This window comes from Mustelus asterias, chromosome 10 (genome assembly GCF_964213995.1).
Source record: "Mustelus asterias chromosome 10, sMusAst1.hap1.1, whole genome shotgun sequence".
NCBI lineage: Eukaryota > Metazoa > Chordata > Chondrichthyes > Carcharhiniformes > Triakidae > Mustelus > Mustelus asterias.
In genome coordinates this window covers 14,016,141-14,043,839 of record NC_135810.1, presented here as the reverse complement: position 1 = coordinate 14,043,839, position 27,699 = coordinate 14,016,141, and the positions used below count along the sequence as shown (strand labels likewise).

Here is a 27,699-nt window from a genome sequence, read left to right as displayed (position 1 = left end):
GGCCTGCCTTGTGCCAATCAAAGGGCAGTCAGGACTTTAATGGCTGTGGGGGGAACCAGCAAGCGGAGGCCTGACAGCATCCACTGCCCCCAGAGTAAAATTCAAACCCTCAACAAATGTCAAAGTCTTAGCTAAAGATTTGTCTTTGGTATTCATCACATCCAGAATGTCTTTGTTTTAGTTGGTTTTCTCCTTTTTTGAGGGTATAAAATAAAATCTTTCATGATTTTCCTTTTTAACTGTCAACTACATGACAGTAATGACAAATTTATGGTTCAATAATAGATTGATAAATTTAGTAATATTGGTGGTGATTGCCACTTCAGACCCATAACTGGCTTTGCAATCAGTCCATCACCGATAAACGTAACCAGGGAGAAAAGGCGTCTCTTTTCCTTCCAACATTTGAAAACATAAACACAGCCAAAAACAAAGGGCTGTTTCTTTCTGTCACCTCAAAGGGGAAATCAACCAATAATTGTCTTCACAGCGAAAGTTCAAGGGTTGGATTTTACTGGCCACCCACAGGCAGGAAAGCAGGTGGGTGCACTTGAGAAATAAGGCACCATGGCTAAGAGGACAGTGCACTGCTGCCACACACCCTCAGCACCCAGTGACAACCACCCAATGCCCCCACTCCCCCCGCCATGATTTGAGGAGTGGCGGGGAAGCGTTGGGTGAGCCAACTGCACATAGCCCAATTAATGTCCTTCAGTGGGTCACTCAAGGGCTTCATCCCACTGTTGCTTAGGCGGAATGGGTAGTGCCCAACATGCAGTCTGGTAGGCTTGACCTTTTAGGCTGATCAGCAAAAAGGGAATGTGCCTCTTTTCCGGGTTCCTGATGCCAATCGGAGGCACACTTATAGTCCAATGGTTTTTCTTTCCTGTGTCCACCAACCCCGTCCTCTCCCATGCACATTCACACACTCTTGTGGGGACCTTCCAGCTCGGTCCCAGCAAGATCCTGGACTTTCAGCTGGAGGTCCAGTCCACCACTGAACCTTTCCAAAATATCTTCTGTACAGTACCATCAATGGCCATTGCCCAACAGCACTGTGGGTGCACCTACACCACATGACTGCAGTGGTTCAAGAAGGGATCTCACCACCACCCTCTGAAGGGCAATTATGGATGGGTAATAAATGCTGGTCTAGCCAACAATGCCCACATCCCATTAAAATGAATTAAAGGTGGTGCTGCTGGCTTCCGATTGGCCAGAAGCTCTCTTGAATGGGACAAAATTCTCACATAATAATTAAAGGCTGACTAACTTAAATGTTAAAGTGGGGTGAATTGGCTGAAGGTGAGGCAAGCTTGCCCTTGACATTTACACTGGGGCGTAGGGAGTCTGCCCTCAGTGTATAATCCAAGTTTAGGACCATTTGGAGTACTGCTTTTACTTATTTGCTTGTGGCCTGATAGTGATCCCGTCAGCTCAAGTACCTGTTCAGCTGAACTATATGAGAGGTTGCCAGGAAGCTTTCTTTAGAATGAGAATGCTGGCCTACTTTAACTACTCCGAGTGTGTGTGTGTGGCAGCACTGAGCTGACACGATCTGCAGGTAATAAACTCAAATCCTGCTTTTCGTTTATCACAGTTGGCATCAAAACTAACAGGCCTTCAGCAATTAATTAGACCAGTTCCGTTAAGCTTTTAAAAAGGCAGAGGGCAAACAAACATATTCTATTTCCCAATATTACCTTGCTGTACCATTGCCGAATAGCATTCCCCAGACTGTGCTAGGGAGAATGGAAACATAACTATCAAGGGGTGCGACAATAAGTACATTTTGCAAAACAAGTTGTGCAAATATTAAGAGAGCCTGCATCGAGTTGACAGACATGTTTCCGAAGTATCACAAGTAAACAAACCATATGAAAGCTGAATCGGTCAGCCGATAAGAGATTAAGCATTGCATTCTGCGTCTGTGGAATGATTTCCTTTGTGTCAAAATCCGGATGCAATTTCACTTGATTGGTTTTCTCTGATATTTATTTTTGTTCAATAGATTCCTACATGGGAGAACGACCTTTACATCATAAATCATTCATGGTCATCAACTAAAGCTAGCATGACTGTTGCCACAGTCACAGAATGAGAGATGCGAAATCCAGATACTACAGATTCCTGCACCAAGACAATGCTCAAGTGTCCATTACAATTTTTTTTAAAAGATGTAGTTACCTTGTTCGACTGACTTGACAGTAGCACCGGTGGCACTCCAAGCGACCGCGAACCCAAAGTCTCGATCACTGTTTGGTTTCTGATTGATAACTATCCGTGTGTTACTGTACTGTCCCTAAAAAAAAATTTTTAAATCATTTAATACATTGACACCAGAACAAACGTCAATTGACATTTCCTGGAAAGCCAATCCAATAAATCAGTCTGATTGATCTTTTCCACGACCCCCGCAAACATCCATAGGCATGACCGGAATGTCTGGGAACTCTTTGTAAATGAGCAGTTCGAAGGCTACAAAAAAAAACTATTCCCAAATGACAGAACCTAGTTTCTGGCAGCTATTTCCCTGTTACAGACACCCAGTGGGGAGAAATGGCTCTCTATGAATGCCGCTATGAAGAATAGGTTTTGTCATGCATTTTACTGTCAGGTTGGTTATATACGTTGTTATGTCATTTTGGGGTTAATCAGTGAAAGAGTAATTAGTCCAGGAGGTTGTTTTGTTTCAAAAGAGTGCCCTTGTACATGCAGTCAAAGGAGACAATCAGATTACCAGACTGACTTCAAATGCACATAGTAACCTACTTTCCAGACTTACCTGTTGCATGGCTGCTGTGGTAACCTTGTCTTTAGGCAGGCTTGTTGTTTTTGTAAAAGAATTCATTGTTACTGAGCCGGAAGTAGTGTCGGGCTTTGACTCATGGGGGAAGCTGCTCTTAATAAGGGATGGAGTCTCTTTCTCTTCTTCCTCCTCCTCCTCCTCCTCATTACTACTAATTACAGAACTGGCTTGCGATTGGTCATCGTCTTCCGGTTTTGATAACAGGTTGCTCCTGGTGTACACATCATTTTCTGGTTTTGAGGAAAGGTTAACCTGCGCTGACTTCTTTTCCTCCATTCTCGCAGAAGGACTGACCCACTCGGTTCCCTCTTCCTTTGTTAAGAGCCCACTCCTATTCTTGGATCCTCCTGCTTCTAGTTTTGAGAAGAAACTTGGCGTTGCCTGGACATTTTTTGAATCGTTCACATCTCCGTTAAATCGAGGTGGCCCGTCCCGCTGCTGAAAAGGACGGAAAAAAATATCTTAGCTAACTTTTTCCAGCACCTAACAAAAACATCTTTCGACAACGGACTCAATACCAAAATAGCTTACACTGCACTGACTGTTGGCAGTAATAGATATGATGGAATACTGGAATTTAGGAAGGGAGTTAGCAAACCACTGACCTACATAATAAACTGGCAAGGTAAACAGCATTACTTGGATAATGTGAACAACAGAATTAAATAATTTTCTGTTCTTCTTCCGAACTACCAGTCTCTTCACAATCTCTTCACAATCTTCACACATGGGGCTGAGGCAGCGGATTTCCAAAAGCTATTCAACTGCAGGACACCTCACAACCAGGCCTAATCCTCTCGTCACAAAATATCCACAGAAACACATTTTTGACAGGGCTCACAAGGAGCGATCAGGAACAATTTGAACTGATTTCTTCCCCTCCCTACTCCAGGGACAAAAGACTCAATTGTCATAGAGGTTTACAGCATGGAAACAGGACCTTCAGCCCAACTTGTCCATGCTGCCCTTTTTTTTTAAAAACCACTGAGCTAGTCCCAATTGCCTGCATTTGGTCCATATCCCCCTATATCAATCTTACGCATACAACTATCGAAGTGCTTTTTAAAAGACAAAATTGTATCCGCCTCTACCACATCTGGCAGTGTTTCAGACATTCACCACTCTGAAAGAATTGCCCCTCTGGACCCTTTTATATCTTTCCCCTCTCAGTTTAAACCTATGCCCTCTAGTTTTAGATTCTCCTAACTTTGGGAAAAGATGTTGACTATCTACCTTATCAATGCCCCTCATTATTTTATAAACCTCTATAAGATCATCCCTAAGCCTCCTACACTCCAAGGAAAAAAGTCCCAGTCTATCCAGCCTCTCCTTATAACTCAAACCATTGTATTCCATCTCTGCTTCGTAAAATTCCCTCATGAAGACTTTACAATCTCAAAGAGAGCGTACGATGGATTGAATGCACCGCTGAACTACTTAGAAAGGGATGAAGCCAACCTGACTTCACCTCAGAGAAGCAGCCAACACAAAGTGACAGTCTGATTATGAACCTTTATGCAACAATAGATTGCTATACTGGAGTAACAATCATAACAATGATTACACGTCAACTACAAATCCCAGCCCTAATTTTATTCCAAAATCTTGGGTATTAGTCACAGAACAATAAAAACATTTGCTTGTGATTTACATTTTTTTTAATCATTCATGGGACATGGGCATCGGTGGGTGGCCAGCATTTATTGCCCATCCCTAGTTACCCGAGAGCAGTTGAGAGTCAACCACACTGCTGTGGCTCTAGAGTCAGATGTAGGCCAGACCGTATATGGACAGCAGATTTCCTTCCCTGACATTAGTGAACCAGATGGGTTTTTCCGACAATCAACAATGGTTTCATGGTCATCAGTAAATTCTTAATTCCAGATTTTTTAAAATTGAATTCAAATTCCGCCATCTGCCGTGGCAGGATTCGAACCCGGGTCGCCAGAACTTTGGCTGAGTTTCTGAATTAAAGGTCTAGTGATAATACCATTGGGCCATCACTGCCTCCTCAAGGGTTCAGGTTGAAAACCTATGCTTATATGTGAATAAATCATTGGATGATGTAAAACCCTTATCTGAAGCTGCAACTTGGACAAATTTTACACTCACACATCTTTGGGATCTTTGATATGTTAAGAAACATTACTTGGAAGATTTCAGTCCTGTTACTCTTGTACCTCCCAATTGTTTTTCCCTGCTATAAATATAGGGCAAATCACACCACCATCTCTTAAGGGAAAGAATTGCAAATGCCAAATTTCAGTGCCTTCAGCTCAAACAGGGTGAGAAACAGCCCTTAACAAAGAGAAACCATTGCATTCCTTGCAATCTGTTCCCAGCTTTGCCAGGGGCTGCACCTGTTCACAAACTTCCAAGTGAAGCACAAATGACCATTTAACTCCATTCCAATTGTGAGAATGTGTAACGTGAAGCTAATTACCTGACAATAGGACAAGCGCAGTTCAAAACCTGACTGGAGATCCACCAAATTACTTAAGCCTTTCAGCACAGGGAATTAAAATAGGTCAGACTGGAAAACATTAATGAACCCAGCCTGCAAAGGGAGGGGCCAGAACGTGGTTCACGATAACGACACTTGGAACAGTTCTTTATTTAGCAAATAGTTTGCATTTCATCTGGCAGCCCGTGGAAGAAAGAAAGAGGCCCCCACCCTCTCCAGGCAAAATATTTGGGCGTTCGCATGCCAGAGTACTTGTTAAGATCCAGAAAGATGAAGGTTACGCAGGAGTTAACAGCAAGGACTGTCGTCTAACCGGTACTCTGCTGCCTTAAATTGATACAGCCCATTTAAATAAAATGAAATACAGACTGAAGGGGCAGCACAGTGGTTAACACTGCTGCCTCACAATGCCAGGGACCGGGGTTTGATTCTGGCCTGTGTGTGTGGAGTTTGCACTTTTTTTCTCTCTGCGTGGGTTTCCTCCGGGTGCTCCAGTTTCGTCCCACACTCCAAAGATGAGCGGGTTAGGTTGATTGGCCATGCCAAATTGACCCTCGTGTCAGGGGGATTAGCAGGGTAAGTGTGTGGGGTTACAGGAATAGGGCCTGGGTGGGATCGTGGTCGGTGCAGACCCGATGGGCCAAATGGCCTCCTTCTGTACCGTAGGGATTCTATGAAGGCAACTCATAGCAGATTAAAATTGAGCAAAAGCTCCTTTGAAAGACGGAATGGCCCATTTAAAAAGATGCTGTTGTTCTCACTGTGAGGCTTGAGCTTTAACACTTCACTTGGTGCCTGCACATTTTCACTCCAGTTTTTCCATGAGGATGTATTCAACACAGGAATGACAGATTCGATATTGATACGTGCCACAACACAGCACTTCACACCCTGTAAAAATAGAACACTGACTGTAGCCTCTGGCATCCACAGATGCTAAAACCATCAGTTTCTGTATAGTGCCAGTAAAGATGGGCAACTCACCACTGCTCCAAACCCTTGTGAACTAACCTGACTTTACTTGGACCTTGTATCATCAAGGATGATATTTCTGTGGGGGAGGGGAGGGCATTTGCAAAAAAAACAAGGGTGTTTGTGGGGGCAGGCGGGGGCGGAACTAGATGGCTCAATGCTTAAAAATAAGTTTATTTATTAGTGTCACAAGTAGGTTTGCATTAACACCACAATGAAGTTACTGTGATAATCCGCTACATTTTCCAGACAAATATTCATTTATCTGGAATTTGCGGACACCAGTTTTAAAAGGTGTAATTCAAAGCTGATAACATTGCCCGTCTCTCTTCCTGAAGAATTGAAATACAAACAAAAAGCAACAACAAAAAAAGAAAATTGCAAATGCTGGACATCTGAAGCGAGAGAGAAATTGCAGTGAAGAGGCAACAGCACCAAAGAGGTTAACTGGCTCCTTCCCTTCACAAATACTTCCTGAGCTGAATGTCGATTGGCATGTTCTGATCTTGGGTTACATATTGAAATGCCACAATAGGGTGTTGGTTTACATATGCTGTTACAAATGGAAATGTGTTTGCACAATGCCAACCAGAAAATTGGGTGTAGTGGTTTAAGCTTCTGCATCAAGTGGTGCAAAAATGGTCTAAATTCTACTGCATTGTCCAGTGAAAGAAAACATGCAAATGTTTGCACAGCCTCATCAAAGACAGCAGTGAAAGCTCAGAGTAAGAGTTTTACACCAGCGTCAACATACTAAAAGAGAATGAATAGAGAGAAATCTATCTGGCTGCTAAGTTGCAGATCCAACGAGAACTGGTTTATTGCTGATAAATAATGAAGCCATTCGCAACTCGAGACCTTGAACACGTCTGAAAGGAAACGGCTCCGATCCAATACTCTTAACTCAAACAGGAGAAACCCCGAGACACGTTTACTTAAAAAGAGACAAATGGGATTTGTCCAGAGCAACTTACCGGATAAGACCGAGTGAGAGAGGAAAGTCTTTTAGATTGTGTACCATAGGGTCTTGGCCCGACTACAGGTGCAATCCTGGATACGTCAGGTGCTTGGTAATTCCGTGGCAGAGAACCTGAAACCCGGGTCTGTTCCGTTTTGGAATCCAGTGCATGGCGGGTATAGAAAGGAAGAGGGCTTTGTTTTCCTGACATGTTATTGACCGTGCTTTTTGACTCCGATGCCTGGGTCTTTGAGGCTTGAGGCGGAGGCGCTGAGAAAACCGACTCGAGCCTCTGGGAGGTCTTTGGGGCTCGGGTTGGAGGCGCTGAGGAAACCGTCTCCAGCCTCTGGGAGGTGTAAGGGATTTCACTTTCCACAGTGTAACTCCTCTCATACGAACGTCTCGGGGGCTTAGTTTCTTCAGCAAACACTTCTTCGTCCGAGGAGTTCAGCTTTCTGTAGTCAGTTTGGTCGCCGCCGAACGATCCCTGCTGTCTGAGTTCCCTGCGAGGGAGAGGACGATTTGGAAAAGAAAAAAAAAAAGAGCAGAAACACCTCATTAGACTGAATGCGAAATTGAGATGATAAGTAGGTGTGGTCTGCGAAACTATTTAGTCAGGTTGTAATTTGCACGCAGTGGGACAACGGAGAAAAGTTCAGACAAACTGCAATAACTAGTCAGCTTCAAGATAATTAGTGTTGTGTTACAATCCCCACCCCCTACAAAAGGGACTTGAAATCAGAGTGAACGGCTGTTTGCCTTACATTTTCAGCAATATGGAACAACAGTTCCCTCGACTTTCTGTACTTTCAATTCAATACAGCAGGATCTGAACATCGGATGCCTTGCAAAGGAAATAAAATCCAATCCTAAAAAAAAATGTGACCGCACATTTCCCTTCCATCTGTGAAGCTTTATGCTTTAATGAGCGATGTCCAAAGTACTTTAAGTAGCGATAAAAACACTCCAGATTTAACTTGGTGGTCCGCTGTCACTTCCCTAACATTTCTCCAAAAGCCCCGACTTTATTTACATCAGTTGATTGACAAGTTTAATCCACTTAATAACACGCAACTTAAATAATTCCGCGTACCCCATCACTTGCTTCTCAAAAATCAAACTCGTACAACCAGCAGAAGCAAAAGCTCCAAGAGGTACCATACCCCACGCAGTACAGCTGTCCCAACTGATTTAAGGGAAAAATCTACGAGAATTCAGCTTTATAAATGGTCAGTTTAGAGGGTTACGGTTATAGATCCTGATCAGAATTCTGGTGAGGTAAATAGTTAGCAAGCACTATTTTACCACCAAACTTTTAATAAGCTAAAATATTCCAGATACTCCAGCTTTATACACACGTCAGAATTCAGCACGTTATTATGTGCAACTAAGCTTTATTTTGGCTATGACTGGCTGATACATAAAAGCAATCCTCCAAAGGTATTGCATAGAATTTTAGAGTTACCCTTTAGATTTCACATTCATGCTGCTACAAAACTCCAAATTAGAGGGGAAAATCTCAATCTGCAAACCTCAAATTTAAAATCAAGCAGCAGATTTACTTTTGTTGGAAAGATTAATAGATCATTATGCTGACAGGATTGCTTAGACATTACCCAGCCTTTTTTTGCTGATTATAAGCCTACATATCCTGTACGTTCCTTTAGCATCCCATTCCACTAATCCATTCAAAATATTGCACGATAGCTAGCCTCGAAATACCACATCATCACTGCAGCGAATAGATGTGAAAGCTGAGCCCAACTTTTCCTTGCGTAGTTGTCTTTCAAAAGCAAGCAAGACAATTTAACCGTTTAGGGATAAATACGTTTCCTTACACTGTATTGCACACATGAGGCATGCAGACTGTGTAATGGGCATCTTCCAGCAGAGATGGAAACAAATACAAAACAGCCATGAAAGCAAGACCAGTCCTAAAAGTTCGACACCAGAAATATCAATACGTATTTTAGGTAAAATGAAAGTTCTAAAGTAGCTTTCCATTTTTAACGTGGCTTGTGGGGAGCTAGCTACTACCTGAAGATGCACACTGAACAGTCAGAGTACAGTGACAAATAAAAACATATATTGAATTCAGCTACCAAACAATGACTCGTATATATGGATGTCATAGAATCCCAAAAGTGCAAAAAGAGGCCATTTGGCCCATCGAGTCTGCATCGATCACAATTCCTCCCAGACCCTATCTCCATAAACGCACCTATTTATCCTGTTAACCCCCTGACACTAAGGGGCAATTTAGCATGGCCAATCTTTGGACTGTGGGAGGAAACCGGAGCACCCGGAGGAAACCCCACGCAGACATGGGGAGAATGTGCAAACTCCACACAGACAGTCACCCAAGCTGGGAATCGAACGCAGGCTCCTGGCGCTGCGAGGCAGCAGTGCTAACCACTGTGCCACCCAGGAGAAAATGATCAACCTATCCACTCCACTGCCACAAATCCTTGGCCAATGTATCTGGTTTCAAAGAGGCAATTTGTGTGTATTTCATTGTTGTCAAGGTTATGCTAACAGGCAAACAAAGATCAACAACCTATCCTCCTGCTCCCCCACCTTTCATACTGAAACAACTGAGAGACATCTCCAAATGACAAGGCAAAACTTGGTATATTTTTTAAGTATAAAACAATGAGGCAGTGAGCCAGCTGCAGAACCTTTGAGCAATATTCTGCACCATTACAGAGATTTATCGGGGCAATTCAAAACGTTGAGAGAATTCCTGGGTTACCTTTCTTCCCGCATTTTTCGGAATGTCTTTGTGGGCTTGGAACTCTCGACACTCGTTATTTTCTCAATTTCCTCCCTCTCATCCTTCTTTTTCTGCAGGTCCGAAGTGTAACTTTTACGCCGGCTTTTCCACTTGGCCAAATCCTGGTCACATTTTTTAAAACAACAAAACGCAAAGAATAAAAATTACTAAACATTTCTACCAACCTCATCAAGGGAAATGCAGAAGTAAAAGGAAGGGGATTTATATCCGACTTGGATGCAAATGTACATGTGGGTGCTCCTTTTCACTAGATCCAAATGCATTACTCAAACTATTATACACCTCTGACAAAATTCACACTTCGCTCAGCTGAAAGATAGGCATCTAGCCTGACTTTTCACACTTCAAAATGGCTGACACAAACAGACTATAGGCTCCTCTTTGCAAAGACCGTGTACAAAGCTGTTATCTATCCAATGCCATACCAGTAATTTAAGCTTACCGCTAAGCACCTATCAATATAGATGACGGCACCTTCAAGATTAGTGATGGGCAGCTAGGCTAGTGAGTGGCCCGCATGGATGGCTCTCCTTCTCAGTGGGCTGCAAGGTTGAAATCGGGCATGTTCACTAACCATGACCCCATAAGATTGAATACATTTAATCATGCCAAATATTTCATAGTTATAGAAAATGCTTATCTGTTTATATATTAATAGAATTGTTGCGAAAATACTGTACCTTGTGTCATGTTTCTGGTGCTGGATTTGTTTTAAGCTGTCCCTTCTATTTATCAGCGCTGCTTTATCTATAGCCAGTATCTTTTGTTGTTACTGCAGCAGCATAATTGATCATAATTGCTGCAATGTTTGTTTTAATCGGGACAAATGCAGGGCTGTTAGGTTAGTGTTTTTCCCTGGGGTCTTTCAGAGTAGGGTTTGATTTGGGTCTTGACAGAAAAAGTCATGTGACTGGGCAGGGCTAGGCTCAAAGAGAGAAACCTTGTTGATTGCGATCTGTAGAGAGAAGAAATAGCGCTCTGTCTGTCTCTTTTTCTCTTTGGATTTGGAGACTTGGATCTGTCAGAAAATAGGTTTCTTTCTCGGAGGTTCTGCTGCTTGAAGGTAAATCTCTCTCTGGAAACTGCCATATGGGAGTCAGAAGACAGGCGTCTGTCTGTATCTCTGTCCACAGGCGTTAAATGGCTGGAAATCTCGCATCCACATGAGCATATCTGTTTTTGGTGCTAACTGGTTCTGAAGGGCGGATGGATGTCAAGGGGATATTGCTTAAATTGAAACTATAGAGATAGTTAGCTGTTAAGAATTATACCTTGTAATGTTTAATTTCAACTGGTAAAAGCTGATTCTTTTTGTTATATTTTAACTGTGTTGATAAATAAAGCTTGCTTTAATAAAAGATTCCTAGTGGGCCAATCGAATCATACCAGGAGTGAAACACCTTATATGCTTGCCCTAATGCCAAAATCAAAGAAAGTTGGGGGTTTAGGCTAACTTCATAAAATATCTTGGAGATTCTGATCTGGTCGGTAACACTATCAACTTCAGATGGTAAAGACCAAAGAAACGTTTACAATTTGGACACAGAGGGAGCACAATGTCGAAAGCAATCATCACACACCTCATTTCACGTACCCTTGCTTTACATGCATATCACCTCAGTCATACTGGTGGGGAAAAAAACTACATGGACTGAAACTAGCAGAATGTGGCAATCCTGCGCATGGGCAACAATCAACAAAATGTCCCGTGGGCCGCACTCAGAGCCCAGGTGGGTCACAGGTTTCCTTCCACGGTGCAAGATTGGTGGGTATTCAGTGATAACCAGAGGAAAAAAAAAATCGCAGTATTAAACAGTGCTTGAAATGAAAAATAAAATCTTCAAATATTTCAGAAACTAGGGCAGGAATTCTCCAGTCTCGTTCGCCCCACCACCAGCGGGGCTGGAGAATCCCAGCCACAAATGAGGTCGGAGAATTCCAGTCAAGGCTTTGAGTTTTAGAATCTACAGTGCAGAAGGAGGCCATTTGGCCCATCGAGCCTGCGCTGACACCAATCCCACCCAGGCCCTATCCCCAGAACCCTAAATATTTACTCTAGCTGGTTCTTCTGACACTGTAAAGGGCAATTTAGCATGGCCAATCCACCTAACCCACACATCTTTGAACTGTGGGGAGAAACTGGAGCACTCGGAGGAAACCCACACAGACACGGAAAGAATGTGCAAACTCCACACAGACAGTGACCCAAGCCGGGAATCGAACCTGGGTCCCTGGCGCTGTGAGGCAGCAGTATTAACCACTGTGCCACCATGCCGCAGAAGCAAAGCCTGTGTTGTGAAAGTCAACAGGATATTATCATGCAGTTTAGGTCATTTATGGAAAAGGACAAGGAATAATCTAGCATAAAAATTACTTAATTGGAGGGCCAATTTCATCGGGACGAAAACGAATCTGACCAGAGTAAATGGGAATCAAAGATTAGAAGCAAACTGATGAAGGAACAATGGGTTATTGTTAAAGAGGACATGGCCCAGGTACAGTTGAGGTACATTTCCATGAGGGGAAATGGTAGGACAACCTAAGCTCACTGGCAGCACAGTGGTTAGCACTGCTGGCTTAGCCCCAGGGACCCAGTTCGATTCCAGCCTTGGGTCACTGTCTGTGCCGAGTCTGCACGTTCTCCCCGTGTCTGCGTGGGTTTCCTCCGGGTGCTCCAGTTTCCTCCCACACTCCAAAGATGTGCGGGTTAGGTGGATTGGCCATGCTAAATTACCCGTTAGTGTCAGGGGGACTGGCTAGGGTAAATGCATGGGGTTATGGGGATAGGGGATTGTGGTAGGTGCAGATTTGAGGCTGAATGGCTACCTTCTGCTCTGTAGGATTCTATTGATAATGAGCTGACATTAGAAAGGCTGGTTATAGTTGAAGTTGATAAAGTCACCAGAACCGGACAGGATGCATCCAAGAATGTTGAGGGAAGGGTGGATTTGTGGCCATGATCTCCCAGCCCTCCATGGATACAGGGATTATGCCAAACATCTGTTACGGACCCAATTTAAAATTACAAACACCGTTCAAAAAATTGCTAGCCAAAGAGACTGACAAAGGAGCCATTTCTCAGTCGGGTTGCATGCGGAACCTGCAGCTATTACTGTGGCCGAGTGTTTAAAAACGGGGCGAGGTGGAGAAACAAGACAGCTTTTAACTCACGCTCTGCCATTGCTGGTCTTGCTCGCTCAGAGTAACCTTTATTCGCTGTAATTCGTCGTATCGCAGGGACCGAGCAGTTTCACCGGCATCTTCGGCAGACACGTCGTTGAGTGACTTGCTCCTAAATTAAAAGGATATACTCAATAGCCATTGGAAAAAAAAACAAGAATCAATGGAGGTTCATCGCAGACTGGAGCATTAATCACTGACTTGGGAGAAAAATATGTGCAAATGAGCAGTTTGACTGGAGCATGGCGCTGTTTGTTTACATAATTATGCTATTACGTCTCGCGGTATAATTACAAGAATGCACAGTATCTAATCAACTAAGTAGTATTTTTCTCTGGAAAATGTAATATTATGCACAATTAGCCAAGAAATTCAACTGCAGCCCACCTTCAGTATGGCTCCAGCGTAATGATGCCATTAAATATTTGGTGCTAACCTTCGGGGCATTTAGATTTAGGGGTAGTGCAATTTAACACAATTAAAGCCATCAATCAATTTCATTAAATATCACTAAAGGATTGATTAGTATTAATGGTCTTGGTTGAAATTCATCAGTTATGTCAAATTCACAAAGCATCGGATTCCCATTTTGCTTGCAAGGATCATTTCGGTGAGGTGAAGCCCCAGATACAGGTTGATAGATTGGTGCATTGCCAGCCATTTAAAAAACCCTAAGCAACTATGGGTTGAAATTTACCAACATATGCAAGGCCCATTTGAACTGGAATCTGGCATGGTATTGATGTCTGGACCAGAGGTTCTCAACCTGGACTCTCAGGATGGTTTCTAGGGGGTCTGCCAGAGATAACAAGAAAACGTGCAGAAGAATACACAATGTGTGCCCGTTAATCAGCTGCTTACTACTGGGCAGAAATAACTGGGGTGAGTTTGACTACCTAAACAGGGTCACACATTCAGAATCCCGTTTACCCAGTGAAGCACTTTGAAATGTCTCAATTACGCAAAAAGATGTTTTACGTCCACGCTGATGATCAGCCAGCCAGGATTGAGGGACCAACCACGAGGGGTTCAATCATCTGACCTTTGCCACCTCTTCTTCATGGTGCCGGGCACACGCGAGGAGGAGTTTGACTGGCAATGGTGAAGAGGGAGGATTTCGTACATCTGATTGATAAAAATTATCGTGGGATTATGCAACTTTGCTGCAGTGTTAGTATTTGCATGATTTTTTTTAAAATGTGCTTTCTCTGGGAAGGGAAGCCTTGTGACATTAAATTTGAACGTTGACATGAGAATTAAAGGGAAGATTATTCATGTGTTCCGCTTTTATCCCAAAAATTGAGGTTGAAAAAATTACTAGATGCCAGATATTGAATAAATCTCATTGCCATGGACCATCAAATGATGTGTAGTAACCAAAGCCGTTTCATTGCACTTTTCACGACCCACCAGACATCTCAAAAGTGTTTTAGCGCAATAAAACACTCACTCGGTATAGTCAGCCTTATACTGTGGGAAACATGGCAGCTAATTTGTACACTGCAAATGTCCCCAAAACGGCAAAGCAATAATGACCAGATAATCAGTTTGAGTGATGTTGACCGAGGAATAAATAATGGCTAGGACTCTGTGGATTACTCCCGTTCTTCTTCAAGACAGTATCAATTACAGTGCTACACTGGACTGTCCGGTGTTCTTAAGCATTTAGCTAAATTTTTGTACTTAAGCCCTTAACTGGAGACTTGCACTCAGAACCTTGTAACCAAGAGGCAAGAGTGTTACCAACCGAACTACAGCTGACATGCTGAGAGGTGTTGTTCAGTAACAGCATCAAATTACACATTAAGCAAGCATAACAAAAACAATAAAGATATATGTTTAATTATAGCACTCATGTTTTTAATACTTGTGGTTCAGGGAGTCTATGGATTTCTTATAACATGAGAGGGGTGGGGTTTATCAGCAAAGAAGGTTGAGAAACCTTGGTTTGGACATTTTAAGTCTAATCTACTGAAAACAAATGCATGGTCACATCAGACACCAGGGGGTCCAATATGGCAAATAATGGGCATCACAGTAGCACAGTGGTTAGCACTGCAGCCTCACAGTCCAGGGACCCAGGTTCGATTCCCAGCTTGGATCACTATCGGTGTGGAGTCTGCACATTCTCCCTGTGTCTGCGTGGGTTTCCTCCGGATTCTCTGGTTCCCTCCCACAGTCCAAAAGATACGCTGGTTAGATGCATTGGCCATGCTAAAATTCTCCCTCGGTGTACCCGAACAGGCACCGGAGTATGGCGACTAGGGGATTTTCACAGTAACTTCATTGCAGTGTTAATGCAAGCCTACTTGTGACACTGATAAATAAACATTTTTAAAAATGCCTGACCCTTTTCTGGAATTCCCCATTCCCAGTGTTAAAACAAATGTTTCTAATGCCTTGGCAAAAACATGCCACTCCTCCATAAAGTACCAGAACCTCTTAAAGCTTCCTCTACATTAGTGTGTCTGCTTCAGCTGGGCAATTTAACAGAATTCAGAAACTAAAAACATCCGGACAAGCCGCTAAGCTAATAGAAAGTTGAACTTCAGGAAGAGCGTGAACGTACTTACTCAGGAAATGTTTGGTGGTTTAGCACATCAGAATATTCCTGTAATTTCAATTTGTTTGAATGTTCTTAATTTAAAAAGCAACATGCCATTAATTACTTAATTAATACTGAAACGTGTGACTGGACATTTTAAAAAAGAATCAATTGAAATAGAGATTTAGAATACACTATTCGGTCAGGTGGAAGTATGTGTCTGGACTCAGTATCAGATAGATGGCAAGGAACATACAATGGATGACCAACTAATATTTGGTGACAGGCCCCTAACTAGTATGGGCCCCAAGAATAATCACTAATTAGAAAATGGAAGTGGCATGCAAGACTTGACAGACCTCAGTAGCTAATGAAAAAAACAGATCAAAAGTTATTACTTCACTGGACCACAATCATATACCCACAAAAGTAAGTTTGTATATTGAGTTCATGTCAGCGTTGTGTCCGGATGCAAACCTTGAACGCTTGCTGTGGGGTTCAAGATGCACGTTACAATTGTACAGCTGTAAGTGACCACAAGAATAGGACATACCGTCAGCCAAAGTCAAATCAAGCTGCAAAAAAGCCAAACATTGCTTTGCACCTGTTCCCCCAAGCCAACTGCAATGTGCAATTATCTTTGACCATCACCACATAGCATGCCAGCGACGTTAGTTGCATATCATACTCCAGCAGCTGCGACACTGACATGGGGCGCTCTTCAATTAGCACTGGTTTTGTAAGAAATTACTAATAATTTGTTTAAACAATGTGAAGGATTCGGATAAGACCAATGTACTGTGATATTAAAGCAGAATATATCATCCACTTACAGCTCTTAAAATTTTAAAACTGGCATACGCTTAAAAGTGATTATAGAATCATAGAATCCCTACAGTGCAGAAGGAGGCCATTCGGCCTGCACTGTCAACAACCCCACCTAGCCCTATCCCCGTAACCCCACGTATTTACCCTGCTAATCCCCCTGACACTAAGGGTCAATTTAGCATGACCAATCCACCTAGCTTTCAAGGCTGTCATTGAAACAATGCAACTCACCTCACAAGAAATTTCTAAAGCACTAACAGCTCATTTCACCAATGAACTTGCATACTCCTGTCCTTTGTACTTAGATACATCAAGAAGCCTAGAATATTGCAGGAGCCTCAGAGGCAGCTTCCTACGCAAAGGAAAACATTTATGTTTTTGAAAACTTGCATCAAATGCTGGAGGGCTTAAAAAAAATTGATTTTTTTTAACCTTGGTTTGAAATCTTAAAGCTCAATATTTACAGAAGTTAAATTGTTTGGGCTGATGATTCTCCCGCAAAACCCACTTCAATTGCGACATGCACCATCAAAAAGATACCAAAACTTAGTTAAACTGGGTTGTGGCCAATTGTCTCTCCTTTAAACACATATTGGTCATCTTGAAATCACTTCAACACAAGTTACTTTATCTTTATTCTAATTCCGTTTTAATTCCGGTTTTACATATGAAAAGAATTTAAGTCAGAATGCAGATCTTAAAAGTTTACATTTTCTCCAAAAATCTGGACTGTCATTAGGTTTAAGGCACATGGTAGAATTTATTGATCTAAATTACAAGTCTGCAAACTAAAAATTGATCTTTTACATCTTCATCTTCTAATTGTCAAATACTAACAGTTAAATTAATACTAGCTTTAATATGCTGTTTAATTATATTGCCTGCTGCAGACACAGCCAGAAGCATACGACTGCAAACTCACTATCATTTTCAGGGATTGAAAGCATTAGGACATGAAACACGAGACAATTAAAATTAAATCCCAGTTTAAAGACACTTGTACTCAGGGAATATCAACACATCATTTCATTAGTCTTACTTTGCAAGCAAGTTATGTTTGTTTGGCACATTAATGCACGGTACAAAACACATATTGCACACAAACAGCTAAGCACTTTAGGCTTGATTAAACTTACCCTAAATCACTATCAGCTGACCTTTGACGAAGTCTAAAGAATTGAACAGAATCAATAAAAAAAAGCATGTAACTTAACACTGCAAAGCGTGCTTAATGTAAGGTGGTTCCAGTTGTTAACTTGGGTCTGTAGTTCTGTTAGAACAACACATCTTCCCACAAATAATCTGCCGATACCAAAGTTTGCTAAATATCTGCTAAAAATTGCTAAACAATATCCACTGCTGAATAAACAGGCGATTTTGTGATATCAATAACAAATGCAATGATTACTGGGGGAAAGGTTAGATGCACAAAAAGGCATTTTGCAAATATAAAGCACCAAAGAAAAATGTTTTGAACCCACCTTAGGTAAACATCAAAGAGTGGAAGTGCGGAATACAACTGATGCCCAAACTCAGAAATATTGCCAAGAGCGCAAAAATGTTTGAAGAGGCCATATGTAAAATGCCATCTCTGACATTTACTCAGAATGTCAAGAGAAACTAAAATCACATCATGTTAATTCACAATTTTCTTTTACATTAAAGCTGTATGCATGGACCCCGTGCTACAAATTTGCAAACTAGACACTGCAACACATTTAAACACCTAACATAATAAATGTAACAAAGCATCAGATGAAGGAGGACAACAGATCTCATAGCCCTTAATGACACAAACCTCTGAAACATTAATAAAATGTTAACATTTATTGTTTGATAGTCACATTTATTGAGTTCCAAAAGCATTTGCTTCTGCAATACAATTTCAGTATTAAACAAACTTGATATCCTGTATTATGAAGAACTAAACATTTGTAAAATGCTCAAAAAACATGCAAACATCTACCAAAATAGACTGCACCAAAAAAAATCATATTTTGGGTAAAGAGCCTAATGTTAGTACTTAATATAACCACCTGCTAATTTGTGAAAGCACAAGGGATTTAGTTGCTGCTAATGTAAAATTTAAGCTCATTTAACAATCTTCACTTTTCCTCACAGTAACTGTGATGCCCTGTTTAAAATTTGCCTTTCATTTGGTAAAGTGGAGAACAATAATTGTTGCAGTTTAACAACTTGCTTTCAACAATGATGTGGAGATGCCGGCGTCGGACTGGGGTGGGCACAGTAAGAGGTCTCACAACACCAGGTTAAAGTCCAACAGGTTTATTTGGAATCACGGGCTTTCAGAGCGCTGCTCCTTCACCAGACTCACCTGATGAAGGAGCAGCGCTCTGAAAGTCTGTGATTCAAAATAAACCTGTAGGACTTTAACCTGGTGTTGTGAGGCTCCTTACTGTGCTTTCAGCAAGGTAGTTAGACAAATAGATCGGACACGATTTCTCTCCTTTACTCCCAGCTCATTAGGGGGGGGTGGCAGGGGTTTAATTTTAGGATTCTGTCACTGATCAAAAGTCTTGATGGATTATCGACACGCTCAAAGCCGAAGTTTCAGAGGTTCGTAACCTAAGCACCAAGGTTGCTAATGGAACGACCACATCAAAAATCACACTGATCATCGTGGATTATGCCATGTCTTTCAAAGTGATGGATATTTTTGTTTCCATTAAACTAGGATCCAAGAGCAGAGCCTCAGAGTAAAGGGACAACACTTTGGAACCGAGATGAGCAGGAATTTCTTCAGCAAAGGGTGGTGAATCTATGGAATGCATTGCCATAGAAGGCTGTGGAGGCCAGGTCATCGAGTGTATTTCAGAGAGATAAGATAGGTTCTTGATTGGTAAGGGGATCAAAGGTTACGGGGAAAAGGCAGGAGAACGTGGTTGAGAATCATATCAGCCATGATCGAATGGCGGAGCAGACTCGATGGGCTGAATGGCCTAATTCTGCTCCTATATCTAATGGTCTTATTTTAACAACTAAAATCAAGCTGACAATTTCAGCAAGCACTGGGCAATATCATGATGAAATTTGAGCTTGAAATTGAAATACACTACTGAGTAAAATTAAATACTGTACTAAAATATCAGCAGCTCTGTATTGCATTTGCTATATGTGTGTGTGTTGGGGGGGGAGCGGCGCTGGAGGGTATTGGATCAGATTGCAACGTGATGGAAATGTCATTATTCTGCCTTCTTGCTTGGCACATTTTATCTGTGGTATACCACCTTATTGATGGTATACTACAGGGGAGGTGGTGAAACCTACACTTAATGCAGTGCCTAAAACTGCAAGTGCCAGCTGCTATATTACTATCTACTCCCTTCACAAAGTACTCGAAGCTCCGAAAGTACCGTATATTATAAAACTTGTCCTCATTCTCATATGCAAATTATATTTCAACACAACTTGCCTCATTCCTTTTTGCAAGCCTTGCCCATTATCCCTTTTGCCACATAATCTCTCCTGCCTTCCACCCTATCATAGAACTTCCCTTTTGTTTTCTTCTCCACTCTCACGGAATCTTTACACTGCAAAAGGAGACCATTCAGCACTGGCTCACTGAAAGAGCATTCTATGTTGTCCCACTCCCCTGCCTTATCTCCATAACGTTGCACATTCCTTCTCTTCCGATAGCAATCCAATTCCAATTTGAATACCTCGATCGAACCTACCTCTCAGGTAGTTCACTCCAGACTCCAAACAAGGAAAAAACTTCTTCCTCACAACGCCTCTACTCCTTTTCCTCATTATTTTGAATCTCTGCTCTTCTTGACGTACTCTTGAGAGAGAACAGTTTCTCACTATTTACCTTGTCCATATCCCTCAGGATTTTGAATACCTCTATCAAGTCTCCACTCAGCCTTACAGACCCAACCTCTCCAACCTATCCTTATAGCTATAGTTAATGGGTGGTTGAGTTTCTGAAATATTATGGTAGCCAAGCCATAATGTGGTTACCATGGGCAGGCAGCTGGTGTGCGTGCACTGTTTTTATTTAAACTGTTTGAGAGCAGATATCCACTCCATCTGACGAAGGAGCAGCGCTCCGAAAGCTAATGGCATTTGCTACCAAATAAACCTGTTGGACTTTAACCTGGTGCTGTTAAAACTCTTGCTTTATTAAAACTGACAGGTAAAATGGTGGGAAGGATCTCTCTCTCTCTCCCCCCGCTCCCCCACCACCACCACCACCCCATTCAAAATAGATGCTGGTTAGGTACATTGGCCATGCTAAATTCTCACTCAGTGTACCCGAACAGGCGCCAGAGTGTGGCGAGTAGGGGATTTTCATAGTAACTTCATTGCAGTGTTAATGTAAGCCGACTTGTGACACTAATAAATAAACTTAAAATACTTCATATGAGAGCAATTCAACATTACAGAAACTTCACACGTTCACTCCTCATGCAGAATTTAGTCAGTATGACAGGGACTTGTCACATGGGGCTCAGAGACATGGGTGGAACGCACATTTATAGATACAACAGCCCCTGACCTCTCAACCAGCTGCTGCTTCTTGTATCTTAATCGGCTGGCCTCCCTTATAGTCTCCCACTTCTTCGCATCGTCCTCAGTACATGAGGCAGGAGCAAAATTTCGACAGTGCACTGTCTGATTTGCTTGGGACAAGGCCATTCTCCGAGAAAGCATGTCGTCCTTGACTGGACATGGCAACGCATCGTCCGAGCTTTCTGCTGCTTCCGAGACCTGGTCAGGCGGACAAAGGAATCGGGAGCGGAGGGGCTCCGGCAAGCTCCATGGATCCGGGAAAGGAACGGGATTGTACACGTCTGGAGCCCCCGAAGGCACAGTTTGCTTCATTTGAGAAAGGCGTTCTTTTCTAATAATTACGTCATCCTTTTCCGGGTCCGGAATTATAGTTTTGTCTCTCCTCTCCTGCGCAACGAGTCGCTCAGACGAGTCGATTGCCCCGGCAGTGCTTCTGCTCTCACTGCACAAGAGGCTCAGGTCAGGACTCGCATGGAAGGCGCCCGTTTTGCGGCTGAACATATCGTCATTTTCCAAATCCGGTTGCACGTCCTTCTCTGCCTCCTCTTCCCGCTTGGCGGAGGGGGTCTGCTGGCTCTGTAAGGAATTCTGCTTCCGGGTTAGAATTCGGGGACCCGCGGCCGGATCGACCTTTGGCCTGGAGACCGAAAAGTCCGCCAATTTTGAATAAGTACGACTTGCATCTAGAGCTTGACGCAGTGGGAATAGGCTGTGTATATATTTTTAATATAAAGGAAGTGGAAAGAAAGAGAGGAAAGGAAAGATTTACTGGAAAGTAATCAGGAGAATAAAATTTGCATGCTAGCAATGTCAAAAAAAAGAAAAGAAAGCGAGACAGATAGAAAGCATAGTAACAAATATTTGCTCATTATTTAAACAGTTGCTGCCTCCAGGACTATTTGATATTCAAGTTATCATCACAGAATAGTGGATCAAGCACATAAAGAGTGCCCTACATTACTGTGTTAGCTGAGGCCAGATTTCATAGTTCTCTCAGTGGGGTTAGACATTAAATAAGTTGTTGTCCTTCACCACAAGGCAGCAACAAGTTTAGCAGGAAGCCCAAATTCTGACTAAATATAGCCATAGTGACCTGTCACATTATTGAAAATTTAGCATACTGCAATGTAGCACAATCTTAAATACAAAGGAAAATGTACTTGGCTATCAATAGTTTTGGGTCTTTTACATTATAGAATCCCTACAGTGCAGAAGCAGGCCATTTGGCCCATCATGTTGGCACCGAGTCTCCAAAGGAACATCTAACCCAGGCCCTATCCCCATAACAGCACATAGTTATCCCACTAATCCCCCTAACCCACACATCTTGGGACACTAAGGGACAAATTAGCATGGCCAATCAACCTAACCTGCACATCTTTGGACTGTGGGAGGAAACCGGAGCACCCAGAGGAAACCCACGCAGACACGAGGAGAATGTGCAAACTCCACACAGACAGTGACCCAAGCTGGGAATCGAACCTGGATCCCTGGCGCTACGAGGCAGCAGCGCTAACCACTGTGCCACCTTATGTTTCTCTATTAAATTCCAGGCCTGATCAGATGTGTCTTGATTTAATATAAAATGTTGTCTAGACATTACTTGTATTAATTTTATTTTTACGCAAGGCAAAACAAACCAGTGCTTTCCAGTACTAATTGTTAGTGAATCATGAAGAGACAGTAACCTTTGTTCATCTAAACTGCGAGTGACTTCTTCTGCCTGTTCTTGGGACATTGCTGTCACGGATTTTACAGCTTGGGCATTAAGCCATGAATCACCCCGACAGTAACTTTCAGCACTGGCCTCCTGTCTGTTTCCAGTGCTAGCTGTCTTAAGACTGAAATCCTCTTGCAACTCAGATGGTTTCCTTCTGCATTTGGGGGTGGCAGAGCGGTAAATGGAAAAGAACACAAGGAGAGCAAAAAGTGGTCAACAGACACTATCAGAAAGTTAAAGAAATAAGATGGACAGAATTAAAACAAATTCAAGTCAAGTAGTTTCATAGAAATCATAGAATCATAGAAATCCTACAGTGCAGAAGGAGGCCATTCGGCCCATCGGGTCTGCACTGACAGCAATCCCACCCAAGCCCTATCCCCATCACCCCACATGTTTACCCCGCTAATCCCTTTAACCTACGTATTCCGGGACACGAACGGGCAATTTAGCATGGCCAATCAACCTAACCCGCACATCTTTGGAGGGTGGGAGGAAACCAGAGCACCCGGAGGAAACCAATGGGGAGAATGTGCAAACTCTACACAGACAGTGACCCAAGCTGGGAATCGAACCCAGGTCCCTGGAGCTGTGAGGCAGCAGTGCTAACCACAGTGCCACCATCAGAAATCTTATTTTTCCCCAGTACCAATTACGCAGCCAGCAATTGTCAGTCGCAATCATTAAAGTTCATGATGTGTGAAAAAGTATATTGAAACACCCAGATATTGCAAGCGACCATGATCTGGTGACCTAAATCCATTGCTCAATTAAAATTCTTAATTTGCAGAATGCTTAAGCTGTAATTACTTCAGTTGCTACCTACACCATTGTCTCAACCAGACACTGGATGAGTTTGCGAATTAGACAATCCAAAACTGTCAAAGGAATGCATTTTATCCAGCCTCCCACCCTTTTAAAACTAAATACCATTAATGACTGTTCCTTTAAAGAAACGTTATGACAATTTTTCATATTTTGACAGCAATTCAAATAGATTTTTTTTACTTGTAATTAAAATTCTGGAGCTTATTTTGTGAAAAACATCCAAATAATTTGATTTAAATAAAGTGGATTAAATCAGTAAAAAAAGGTCAGTAAATGTTTTTTTAAAATCAGGAAAAGTAATGTAATAGATGGAGTTCAGTTTAGGAGATTTTTTAAAAACCCTTTATAGAAAGATAGAAAGAAATTGCATTTTTATAGCACTTTTCAGGACATTGGGACATCCCAAAACACCTGTACAGCTAATGAAGTATCTTCCAAGTGTTGTCATCACTGCAATGTAGGAAACTCCCCAAACCCTTCTTCAAATAGTTGCAAAGGGGTAAACAGGGCCTTAAGTTTAGCATCTCATCTGGAAGATGGCATCTCTGGCAGCGCAGCACAACTTCAGAACTGCAGTGAAGTGTCAGCCTCCCATGTGCTCAAGCTCTTTGGAATCGGATTTGAACCCATAACATTCTGACTGGGGCAACGAGGGATAGTAATGAGCTGTGGGGGGCACCTTGGGCAATTGATCATAACAAATCTCCACGCTATCTTAGTCAAGCAAGGACAAACCTGATGTACTGCAGCTCCTTATACCACGGTCTGCTTCGAGAACCCAACTGTATCTGCCTCCACTGTTCTGCTTCCTTTGCGGTCCAATCTTTGGGGAGGAATCTATCCGAAGCAACACCTTTCCTGGGCAACATTGGGTTCAGTTTACGCATGAACAGGTCGTCCTTTTCAATGTCCGGATCGGCAGCTTTCTCTTCCTCCGAAGAGGAGTCATCACAAAGTGCCCGATGAGTTTCAGCTGGCTCTCCACTCAGCTGACTTTGGCTACTGTTAGAAACATCCAGTTATAATAAGGTTTACCTGCCAGAATATATATGCATAGCAGGGAAGTAACATGCTTTCTTCTAAGGTCTTCAAAAGCTCTTAAATTAAGCCAGCATGTCATGGTATGCGTTAGTTCAAAGCCTTCATGTCCACTGATTGCAGAGGCATATGCTGATTCAGCAGATGGTAGAGGGTATTATGATGTATAACACACAAGCCAATATCATTATAAGAACTATTGATGGAAGTATGAAATGTTTTGTCAGTGAAATGCAAATGTTAAGTTAATATGGCAGTCGCTGAAGCTGCACTTCAAAGCACATCCCATACGCATTTCTGACCTGGTGGCTCGCCTGTTCTCTTCTGTTAAAGATGAGACGGTATCAATCGAGCGGGAAGCTTGATTAGGCAGCGCAAGCGGATTGGTATCCAGCTGGTGAAACCTATCTCTTGCAAAATCGACGGGTGTACCAAATTTCCGATGGGCCAAGTCATCCAGCAAGGGATCAGGCTCCCTTCTGTCACTGTCCGATCCAGAATCGGTGTCAGAATAGTCGTGTAGGAATTCCGGAGGTGCTCCGCTTGCCCCTCTGCTGGAAATGCCACATGAACCACTGTCACCGGCAACCATCATTTCTTCCTGCAGAGGTTTCTCTTGCCCACTGAAGCCAATTAAGATAATTTGGATTGAAGGCTCGGATAACACTCAAACTCAATGAGCTTCAAGAAACACACAGCGTTAAGCAAAATAAGAATTTATTAACAGCACCAGCAATTCAAATGCTGGTATCAGCAGAGACCACTCCATGACATTATCACCATCAGTTTGCCCCCCATCAAAATAAACCTGTTGGCTAAATTTAAAGCAAAATATTGCAGACACTGGAACTCAGATAAAAACAGCAAGTGAAATACTCAAGCAAGTCTGACAACATCTGCGGAGAGAGGAACAGAGAAAACGCTTCGACTTCGGGATTACATGGAAAGGCAATGGGTTTTATGTAGTCAAGAGGGAGAGGATGGGGAGGAAGAACAAAAGAGGTGGGGAGAGGGCAGGAGAGATGAAATGATAAAGATGTCATGGAACAAAAGACAAAGGGAATAGTATGGTTGTGGTAAAGAAACAAAGCATTTGCCCCAAGTGAGTGCAAATGCCAATATAACTAAAGAGCTTTTCTTGCCTTGCAAGTTGAACACATGCACCTATGATACACACACACAACACACGACACACACACGACACACACACGACACACACACGACACACACACGACACACACGCACGGTTACTTTTGCAGTAATCTTGTCCTGCTGTCAATGCAAAACCGTACATGCCAATGGTTCCCTTACCAATATGCTTCCAATGGAGATAAACCATTGACATTATGGTGTGTGTTTAGTACCAGCTCAATAAAGGGGAAACCAATTGGAAATGATGGGGTCAAAGGTGAAGCAGGAAGATGGGCATCATGACGGAAAAATCCATGTGCAAATTTGTATTGATTTTAATGGACTTTGCTACTTGAAACTGCCTACCATCTCAAACGAGCAGACTGTAAGTCTCTTTTTCTGAAAACTCTCATCGTTAATATTAAATGTTTTGGCCAGTTGGATGGACTATAATGGCTTCATTCAGTCCTTTACATTCCCGTATAAATGTGTTGTCAAGAATAGAGTACTAATGGACGATTGCTTCACACTTCCATGGCAACCAGGAAAACCATTTCCTTCACCATTCGTGGGAAAAAAAACAGCTAAAATGAGTCTGGAATTTTACCCTGCAATGTCGCAAGGTTTCTAAAATGTACCGATTAATTAAACCCTGAAAATGTTTATTCCTTTTATCAATCAAAAAAATGTTTTAAATGAAGTTAATATAAATTAATTAAAACTAATGTAATTTAATTCAAAATTCAGACTAAACATAAGGGAACTAAATAATTAAAAGATCATGAACGTGGCTGGTGACACTAGGAGGAAAATGATGAGTTTATTTGTACATGCACGAGTCACTTAAAGCCAGCGCACTGCCACCAAAAAAATTAAAGACAAGGGAATGTTGGCTCTTCTCTCAACGGGGTGGATGTTTCAGCTGGATAGGGGTCTCCACCTGATGTACTGCATTGACTATTGGGTATAAGAACCTCATGGCGGATCCAAAGGCCTTGGATAAGGTACAGCACAGATTCACCAATAGTATTGAGGACTGGTTGCAGAAACTAGGCCTTTCTGGAGTTCAAAAATGTCAGAGAAACAATTAATCGGGGCGTTAAAATGGGTGGAAATGGGGGGGGGTGGGGGGGATTTCTCTGTCTCTCTGTCTATGGTATCAAACCCGGCCCTATTTGCTGATGAAATGAGTTAAATTAGTACAAACTGTAAAAAAAAACTTGCATATTAAACTGCAAATGTCTCACCTGTTCGAAAAATAAGCTCACCTATACGCATAGATAATTAAGTACAATCTACCACAAAATTAAATACAAAAAGGTTTAAAATCAAATTACCTCGAAAATGTTCCATCACTTTCTGTAAACATTGGGCTTGCCCAACTTCTTCTATTATCTTCATTTTTTTCCGCTCGCTTTTTCCTCAGTGGAGCCGGGACATAGGTTGCGGGTTTGCTTTTGGTTGGCAGGAACTGGTTGTAGGGCACCACAGGTTTATACCCAGAAGTGGAGACCCTGCGAAGCGACATGTCATTCTTGGGCCCATCCATTGCCCTGCCACTTAAATACTCGGACTCAGCGTCACTCCCACCACCTAAACCAGAGAAGGGTAGAGGAGAGACATACATCTTGACAAATATTTCTTCAAAGCCTCCACCGTCGAACCTCACTGCTTTGCTAACGCCCAACACACGCTGCCGAGATAAGTTTCCTTCGGAATCAATCTTCCCTAGGTTCACAGATCGCTGACAGTAATCATCAAAGTATTTTTGGAAAGCTATTAACACGCTGTGATAAAATCCTTGGTACATAAATTATTTTCACTCCAGTGACAAACGCTTTCAATTCTTTTAACAGGCAAAAACATTCCTGTTTTTGGGGGGGAGGTTTAACACAGATA

General features: G+C 42.4%; 1 protein-coding gene across 8 annotated transcripts in view; it reads right to left on the bottom strand.

The window, feature by feature from the left end:
* LOC144499531 (LIM domain only protein 7-like) overlaps positions 1–27,699 on the bottom strand; it is a 221,306-nt gene that overhangs the window by 41,959 nt on the left and 151,648 nt on the right. For 3 of the 8 annotated variants that reach the window (XM_078221581.1, XM_078221582.1, XM_078221583.1), the window contains exons 9-19: positions 27,138–27,393; positions 24,972–25,292; positions 24,367–24,633; positions 22,772–22,957; positions 21,070–21,792; positions 17,687–17,719; positions 13,169–13,289; positions 9,956–10,098; positions 7,220–7,706; positions 2,786–3,247; positions 2,188–2,302 (exon numbers count right to left, since the gene is read on the bottom strand). In XM_078221581.1, the coding sequence (XP_078077707.1) occupies positions 2,188–2,302; positions 2,786–3,247; positions 7,220–7,706; positions 9,956–10,098; positions 13,169–13,289; positions 17,687–17,719; positions 21,070–21,792; positions 22,772–22,957; positions 24,367–24,633; positions 24,972–25,292; positions 27,138–27,393 (3,114 nt within the window). The remainder of the gene's footprint in view (positions 1–2,187; positions 2,303–2,785; positions 3,248–7,219; positions 7,707–9,955; positions 10,099–13,168; positions 13,290–17,686; positions 17,720–21,069; positions 21,793–22,771; positions 22,958–24,366; positions 24,634–24,971; positions 25,293–27,137; positions 27,394–27,699) is intronic. The other 5 variants (XM_078221585.1, XM_078221587.1, XM_078221586.1 and 2 more) reach the window with 3 other exon arrangements.